This window comes from Acanthisitta chloris, unplaced genomic scaffold (assembly GCF_000695815.1).
Source record: "Acanthisitta chloris isolate BGI_N310 unplaced genomic scaffold, ASM69581v1 scaffold15861, whole genome shotgun sequence".
Lineage (NCBI taxonomy): Eukaryota > Metazoa > Chordata > Aves > Passeriformes > Acanthisittidae > Acanthisitta > Acanthisitta chloris.
In genome coordinates this window covers 43,167-52,278 of record NW_008655582.1, presented here as the reverse complement: position 1 = coordinate 52,278, position 9,112 = coordinate 43,167, and the positions used below count along the sequence as shown (strand labels likewise).

Below are 9,112 nucleotides of genomic sequence, written 5' to 3'. Positions count from 1 at the left end.
ACTAGGGAACAAGTGTGTGGAACAAATAGAGAGGCAACTTTCTGCAGTTGTGCACAGGCTGCTCGTCTAGCTGCGAAGCATCTCGTCCCCCATGCATTACAGTCTGACTTCCCCAGCAGTGTCACGGGCAGACGGGAGATCTATGGGACCAAAGCAATGGAGCTTCTCCTGGAAATACTGCAGAGAAACAACCCACATACGGTGGCCACGCCTGAAAGTTTGTACTGCAAACTATACCAATTGATGTAACTGACTTGCATGAATCTGAAATGATGCAGAATCACTCACCTATGTCCCCCAAACACGCGGTCCCACTACAGAAACCCCACACTCACCTTCCAGTCTCACAGTATTTCAAAGTGCAATTTGATGGCAAACTCAACTGCTTCCTTCAGTTCAGATCTGTCCTGTCACAGACACAGTAGCATCATCTCATTTGTTCCTTGGTGAAATCATGAAACGCAGATACTTATGCCTTAAGATTTTTCTGAAAAACTGACATTTTACCAGTCATAAATTAGAAAGACAATTATACCTTTGCAAACCCAGAATAACCACACCCAGCAAAACCAGACGTGTTCTGTAATTACTTATTGTCATCCCAAACATGCAGATCAAAATTATCTATTGAAATGCCAGGCATAAGTTATTAATTAACTAAAACCATTCTGTAATTTTATTGATATATTTTGTGGAGTTCACATATTTTTGTACAGCAAACATAACACTGTAGGCCACAAGAAGCTGCAGCACTATTGTTTAATAGCAGCAAGGTATATTTTATAATCAGGGTATGTGGACAATAAATAGTCTGTTTCTTTGGATGTGAATGTTTAAAATGAAGTTCTGCTGCAGCTTCATAATGTGATTGCTATTTTACAGAGCTTATACACAAAAATATATATGCAATCTTTTTGTCTATATTTTATACAAATACAACAGTAGTTTGTGAATACATTTTAAAGTACATATACATGATAAGCAACTCAATTTCCCATATCACAGGATAGCAAATTTTAAATGCAAGAAACATATACAAATTCAGTCTGGAATGCAGGGTTTTCTGTGTTCTTTTTTTTTTCCTCTATTTTTTTTACTCAAAACTTTTATAATTAAAAACCATTTTAGCATACAAGTCCAAACAATTTTTTACACTAGCTAAAAATATAATTTCAGCAATCCGAGTCAGGTTTGAATGTGTCATCATTCCCCAATATACTCTTCCCAGTTTTTGTCTAAATTTAAAGGCTGTTAGTAATATATAGTATGTTCTTCACTCCACACCATATAAAAAGCCCTCATTTAACATTAACTAGCAGTCATCTATATTTGTGAACAAGAGCTGGGCTTGTCAGCGTTTAAATTTGCATGTCCAAAAATTTTACCTTTGCAAGTGCATATGAATACAATGTGGTGTTGCACAAAGTTCATTAATGACAAATTAAGTCACAGTATAAAAATATATCATACAACTATAGGTCTAGTATAGTCCTTTTTTTCTATGGGTAAAAATACATCTGAATGAGACAGGGAGGTTTGTAGCACCATGAGAGGAGTTGTATCCCAAGTTACATTAGCAGCATGATCCAATATAACAATATTGCAGGAGTGTTTCTGAGGAGATAAACATTCACTCTGGTTCAACTGTACCACTGAAGCTTATACTGAAAAGTGTTTACATATGATTAGCAATAGTTCTGTGTCTCTTCCAGGGCTAGATAACTGTTATCAAAAGACACTGCCTTCCAACAAAGTAAGACACCCTTATTGCATAAAAGCTTTGGGACTATCCAAAGACATTTTGAAGTACTGTGGCATTACTTGCACATTGCGCGCGATGCTAAGTAGGCTGTGGTTTGAACTGTACACTGTGAGGATGCAGGATGGGCAGCTAAGCCTATATGGTTTACTACATACCAGATAAGTACATATATTTCAGAGGCTTATCTATAGACTGAGAAGGATACAGGAGAAGCTGCTAAACCAGTGTATGAGACAGACATAACGAAGGATGCAATCCTGCTCCCCTCGACCTTTATGGATGCAGGATCAGGCCCTAAGTTAACTTCAGACAGCAGCATAGCAATGATAGGATATGATAAAAAATAAATCTGTATCAAATACTGCATGTTAAACATTTTTGACATAGTTTATCATCCAGAACTCCAGAGGACACAGTTTGCAAACGGTGAGGACAAACTCCTAGTTGTTTTTGACTGGTATTCAAAATGGCAGTAGAAGACAGTGTAGTTTGAAACATGTAAACCTAGTAAAAACCATTGTAAAACCCTTAAGAAAGACACACTGGTTCTGTGCAATATAGCAAATTGATAAGAAAACACTGTAAAAATGTACCTGTTTAAAATTACAATGTCTACCATTTTGTACACAAAGCATTATACCAAAGGCCTACATATATGTAATCTAATGGCACTTGAAACAAATTATAATAAAAGGTTTTATAATAAAAAGCATAACCTGTAAGAAATTTTCTTAAAAGGTTTAGGTTTTCTTTTTGAAAGTGCTATATCTTGTAATATGTGTAACATAGAGGTTGACCAAGCTTTATTTTAAAAAATATTGGCCTATAATACAAGTTTAGCTCACTAGGCAAATGATCCTGAAAATATGTACTCTTAACATTCATTATTAGCTTAATAAAGCAATCAGCTCTGGCTCATGTTTCAGTCAGTATATGGTTTTTAAAAACCGCTACTGCCAAATTAACAATAAATCACTCTATTCCACAATTTACTACTAAATAAAGCACAAGCAACAAGTACACAAAAATATATATATTTAAAAAACAAAACAAAACGAACAAAACAACCTTACTAGAAGTTTAGGAGTTGCACAAAGAGTGGTGCATGATCAGCCAGCCCTCCCCCCTCCCACCAAAATTCCATCTGAAATCAAGAAAATGGGGTTTAAAAACGGATGGTTTAGTAGTGGCCAATATTGACTCTGCCTAAGTGATGCTCCAAAGCACTGTGGTGGTGGTGGTATTGCTTACAGGGTCAGCCTGCTTCCACCTTACCCTACATTCTAGCTCAGCTGCAAACACGCTGGGGTGCAGCCACCCACTGAAACCCTGACTGAATGAGGTTCAATATCTTGTCTGAGGTCCCTATTTCTCAAGTGAAATGTGTACATCTAACTCCAAAGTGAAATGTCGATCCCTTTTCAGGAAGCTAAGGCACGAACAAAGTAGTAAGGGTTCTGGCTACGCACTAAGAAACGGGTGCTGGCAAAGTGTCTGTTGGGGTCTGTTTCTTGAAGACGTCTTTCAGCAACTGAAACTGATAAACAGTGGCTATGGATTGGAAATTTGTGGGTCAGAGGCCGCCCAGGATGGGCAGTGCTGCCAGGCCACACTGCTGGTCCCGCTGAAGGATGCCAAGCACTCGCAGCCTTCCTTTCTGCAGGGAGAGTAGCAGCTGCTTGGCTCCACAGGGGACATAACCCACTGGAGGAATTAAGTCCATTCATCTTCATCTCAGATTGATTTAAAGGCTTGAGAATAAACCCAAGGTTTTCCTAGATGCATTATGGTTGCTGATTAAAACTAGAGTTACATTCAGTTGCATTCACCTTGTGCTCTGTTCACCTGTGTTTTTCTTTCCTTTAGAAAGGCGAAGGGAATAAAAAAGCAATATTGAACAAATCATTCAACTAAAGATGTAAGTAAGCAAGCAATCTGTTTCACAGAAACCAGAGGAAGCAGTCATGAAGCAGAGCTAAAAGCCCACTTTGAGATAATGTGCTCCTAAACCCAAAATCTAGGAGTAGTTTGCAGAATTTCAAAAGGTATTTTCCTTATTAATACATCCTTATTTTAATGCCTTTGGAACACAAACACATTTATAAAAATGTTATCTTTCAGTAATAAAATTTAAATACACATATGTATAAAATAGTAAAACTACACCTGCATATTGCTCCTAGAATTAAAAAAAACAGTAGGAGCTACTGATAAAACATCTGGAGCATGAGCTCCTTAAATGGGAGCAACTTTTGTTTCTGTGAAGTATATTTAGTTTAACCACTTAAAACCTTGTACGAATCCTCATTATTGTTTGAGAGATACTAATGTACGTGATTTCTATTTTTTAATTCCTTGTACAAAAATGACAAGGAAAATAATGTTATTGTTGAATCACAGCAAATCTAGTTTGCTTTTATGCATCACAGGGTTGGTTGGTTTTTTTAGGGTTTTTTTTTTCCTCTTTTGGTTATTAGGGATTGGGGAATAGAATATATTGTATTAGGTAAAAGTGGTGTAAGCAATATGCTTTTACTTCACTCCTAAGAGTCCTGTCTTTAAATCTTGGCAATGGGCAAAAAGTCCCTAACCAAGTACCCAGGTGTAGAAAGTGTGATTAACATCTAACTTGTTGCTTAGGAGGACATAACACACCATGTAACACAACTGAAAAGATCATTCCAATAAAAAAAAACCAAAACAAAAAACCCAACAAAACAAAAAAAAAAAAAGCCGAAAAACCCTGGTAGTTGCAAATTTACATTCACTCTCTGACTGCACACTAGTTTTGAATTGAAAATAGATACACACTTTCTGGCTGGACTTGATCCACCCTTTGGCGGTGGCAACCGGGAGAAGGCTGATGCCTACAAATGTGAAAACACTACTGGAAGATTCCTATGCAGTACTGTTTCTATGCTACTTAAGAGAAAAAACAGCAAGTTAAGAATTAAAACAAAAACTGCAACAAAATATTCTGCATTACTACATTACAACACTTTTATATTTCAAGATCAGCCATTAATTTTGCCTGCCTACACCAGAGTCACGAAAGCACAACAACACAGTTCCAAATTCAACTTGAAACATTTGTCATTTAGGCAAGCAGAGATTCTCTGTTGAAATTCTGTTCAGTCATAATTTTAGAGAATTAAACTAATTTTTTTTCTTCTGTTATCCATAACAGGCCACAAAAATTTAAGCCAGAAAATGGCAAAATTCTTAACAACTTTTATAATGACTTCAATACAAGTCAAAATGCTATATATATGTACATGTGTATATATGAACTTCTACATATACACACACAAGTTTTCAGAAAAATCTGAAGTCTATATTTATTTTAAAAATTTAGATTTGTCATTTTAGAACAGGTCAGATGTGTCACCAAATTTGGGAAGAGGATTTGTTCTGAAATGGACTGGAGAAATTTTTTTTCCCAAATCTTCAAGAATCTTTGTGATACATATTTTAACTGGATTATTTGCAAAAATATATTCAAAGGTAAAAGTAGCAGTTCTACCATTGACATCAATAAAACGGAATAGCTGGTATGGTTGAAAAAGTTTTACAGAAAGGATGAGTGTTGAGAGTTTGCTTGGGATGCCTTTCTACTGAACATTTTAAATGTGTCAATTGGCAGTGAAAATGAAAACAATACAATGAGACTGGGTTTTTTTCTTTAAAAAAACAAAGTAAACACAGCTGAGAATAAACACTTTCAAAACATTTTTAAAAAGTTAATTTAAATTTCTTACTGGCTTCATGAGATTGGTACTGTACAAAAGCAGAGAATTTATAATGTCTTATAGTAGGCACTAAGTTAAAAATGGTCACCTAAGGCATTTCTACAAATAGACAGTAACAAGCCAGCTTTGTACATCCTATTGGAAAGCTTGATGAAATCGTGGTAGGGTGGTGGTTGTGCTTAGACTGCTTGTGAAAGCTGCTGACAACGAGTGCAGAGACCCAAGACCTATACTATTGCTAGGATCTTGTGGATCCTGGGTTTGTGGTGGAAGCTGAGTCATAGAAGAATGTGCCTCCTCTTGCGTATAACTCATTCCGAGGTTTCCCACTGAAACGGAAGGATTATAGGGAGGGCCATTTACAGGTATGAAGTTGAACAGCTGAGAAAAGTCCAACGATGGGGTGTTTAGAGGTTCGCTAATAGGAACGGAGCCCTTGGAAAGGGAAACCTCCCCAGACCCATCATCTAGTGGCCCTACTTGTGAATCCAGCCCTAGTTTTGATGAAGATGCTTGAGAATCCTGGGATGAAGAAGGCATACCACTTTGCAACTCCATTAAGTAACTTTCGATTTCCCCTTTCAATGGCTGTTCTTTTTCAGGCATAGAAATTGCGTATGAGGTAGTACCGAGCGGATATTTCAACGATAGCTGGTGAGAAGGGTGGACAGACTCCATATCTATTGGACAAGGCATTCCCAATGGTAACGATGTGGCAACCATTTGGTGTGCAGATGCAGAACTCTGCATGGACTGAATCTGAGTGTTGTAGAGATTTAATTGCAAAGTGTTTGTAAATGGCTTTGATGTCAGTTCACTGGAAGGTAAAGACATCACTGGAAGCAGCTCGTCCTTAATAGGCACAGAAACATTGCAGGTAAAGGGATCTAGAAGGTCCATTGGCTCTGTTTTGACCTTCAAAAGTTCTTGGTTGTGACTTTTCTTCATGTGGCGCGTGAGGTGATCCTTCCGCCCAAATCTCTGTGCACAGTACTGACAGAGGAAGTCCTTTCTTCCAGTGTGCACTACCATGTGTCTGCGGACATCCTTTCGGGTGTAGAACCGACGATCACAGTGTTCACACTGGTGTTTTTTCTCCTTCACTCCACCCGATGATTTGCCTGCATGAGTTTTTAGGTGCTCCAGCAGCACTCCTGTGCTTTCAAAAGTCTGCAAACATACCTTACAGGTGAGGTCACCACTTGTTGCAGCATGCAAAGCCAGGTGACGTTTGAACCCAAGCTTGGTATTGTAGTTCTTTCCACATTCTTCACACTTAAAGGCCTCTTTGTTGGGATTGTGTGTATGTAGGTGATTCTTTAGGTGATCTTTTCGGTGAAACATTTTCTCACAATAATTACACTTGTGGGTTTTCTCAGGAGAATGAGTAGCCATATGCCTTTAAACACAGATATATTCTGTAAGTAATTATTTTGATCAAAATACACATGTGCTCATTTTTTAACGGCAGCTAAATACTACACTAAGGGCTGCTTTGCAACAGAACCTTTTAACTGAAAGCAGGACACTACAAAGACAGTTTGACAAATTTAAATATAGCAAAACACGAGCCATTTCTCTTAAATAGACACTTTAGTTTGGGTGGCTTTTAGCTACTGTAACAGGGGTATATGGGCAAGTATGATAGTATTCGTGTAAAAGTCCATAGCCAAAGAGCTTTCAGTCCATACTCTTTTTTTCTTGTGACAATTCCTTATACAAATGAAAATTCTATGCTCATTAAAAAAACAAAACAAAACAAAAACAAAAACAAACAAACAGAAAACAAAAGCAGAAAACAAATTAAGAAACAAAATCAAAGACATTAGCTTGCAATCTTAGGTAATTTAGAATTCTAGAAACAATCCAATGGCTACTTTAATTAACACATCCTCTCTGCAATCAGCTGAAGGCGTACACAAATATATACTTTTACACGGCTTAACACGGCCAACATAAAATAGATAATATAATCTGAAAGATAAATAGAGTTTAATACCTTAGTAATTTGTACTTAGAAACAAAGGCCTTGGTGCAGTCTTGTTGTGTGCACTTGTAGGGCCTCTCTCCTGTGTGAGAGTATGAGTGAACCTTTAATTTCTCAACACTGTTAAAGGCCTTGTCACACAGTTGGCAAGGAAAGTTTTTTCTTGGTTTGGTTTCACCACGCTTACGTTTCCCTGAAGGGACTTTCTGGGTATCTCTTACTTCTGACAAATCACCAGGAATGACAGTGGCCATCGCAGCCTAAACCAGGCCTTCTTGTTGGACACTTGGGAATTGCCCAACTCCACTAAATGATTTAGCTTTAGATGGCTTCTCAAGTTTCATGTGGTCGTAAAAGAAAGCAAAAGGGGACTGGAAAAAAAAAATAAGAAACAACTAGTTTGTAACTAAACTTAGATTTTGAAGTTACTTGCTATGTGATGCTTCTGAATAAAACTTAAAAATAAAATTAGGTTCAGCTGGTCTAATGTAATACCTGCAGGTTGCTTTACACTATTTGCTGCAACTCTTAAAACGCATTGCTCAGGATGAACAGATCCACATATACCCTGAAGTCACACCTCACAACCTTCCCCTCAAGCACTGATGGAGAACAGCAAAGTTTCAGTCAGATTACAGGAAGCATCAGGCAAAGAGCCTACCTACCCAGGCACCTTTTGGCAGCTTCAGATTTCAAAGGAATTACAGCCGTGCCTGTGGGGTTTGCACAGACATCCGCGCACACGCACACATGCACACAAGCACACAGCTATCAAAGTGGAAGTCTGTATGTCTCAAAATGTTTGAAAACCTGTACAAAACGTGGCGGTACCCATTCTGATGGTATGGGGGGCAAAGCTCATGTTCTCCCTTGGGCATCTCCTTCCTGTGATAACTGCATAGCTATGTGTCTAATCTAGCCAAACATATGCACTTCCAGTGATGGTTAACACCAGGTGAAACTCTCCTGTAACTTACCCTCTGCTAACAGAGGTTTGATATATTAACAACAGAAATCCTACAGATTAGGGATAGATTAGATAGATCAGGGCTTTATCAGCCCAGCACAGGACACCCTCACCCTCCTCACACTATCCTGTGAGACACGGGGGCTGTAAGTGTAAGACTCAGGCTAGCTCAGGGTCGAGGATCCTAATCCTACCCCTGGGGCATGACAAACCAGGAACTAAACTGGAAGCTTTCGGCCTCAGGAGGTGCATGATACTCCTGTCTGACTTGCAAGTGAACAAGTTTTAAATTTGTCATCTCGTATCGTATCGTATAGTAGCAACTGAGCACCTGCCATCACAGGGCACTCAACAGCCCTCCTTCGTCGGGGGGGGCTGACAGCTTTTCTTCATCATCGGAGCACAACTGCTGCTATAGATACCAAACCCCAGTGCTACCTATTGTGGGAAGGGTTGAGCGTGAGGTCTGCGCAGCGAGGGCAAGGAAGACAGCAGGAGGACAGCACTCAACGCAAGCATTTGCTAGGGCTGCAAAGCCCCCAGATTTGGCCTTTCTCCCTCAAAAGTGCCACCACCTACCCACCCACCCCTGGCCCTGGTGTCGTGGCTGGCAGCTGCTGTCCACTCCAGTCTCAGCTGTGCGAGAG

General features: G+C 38.9%; 1 protein-coding gene across 2 annotated transcripts in view; it reads right to left on the bottom strand.

The window, feature by feature from the left end:
- Nucleotides 1–4,939: 4,939 nt before the first annotated feature.
- Nucleotides 4,940–9,112, bottom strand: part of PLAG1 (pleiomorphic adenoma gene 1) — a 6,918-nt gene continuing 2,745 nt past the window's right edge. The window contains exons 2-3 of one of the 2 annotated variants that reach the window (XM_009083971.1): nt 7,511–7,869; nt 4,940–6,910 (exon numbers count right to left, since the gene is read on the bottom strand). In XM_009083971.1, the coding sequence (XP_009082219.1) occupies nt 5,647–6,910; nt 7,511–7,752 (1,506 nt within the window). In that variant the 5' untranslated portion in view covers nt 7,753–7,869 and the 3' untranslated portion in view covers nt 4,940–5,646. The remainder of the gene's footprint in view (nt 6,911–7,510; nt 7,870–9,112) is intronic. The other variant, XM_009083972.1, reaches the window with a different exon arrangement.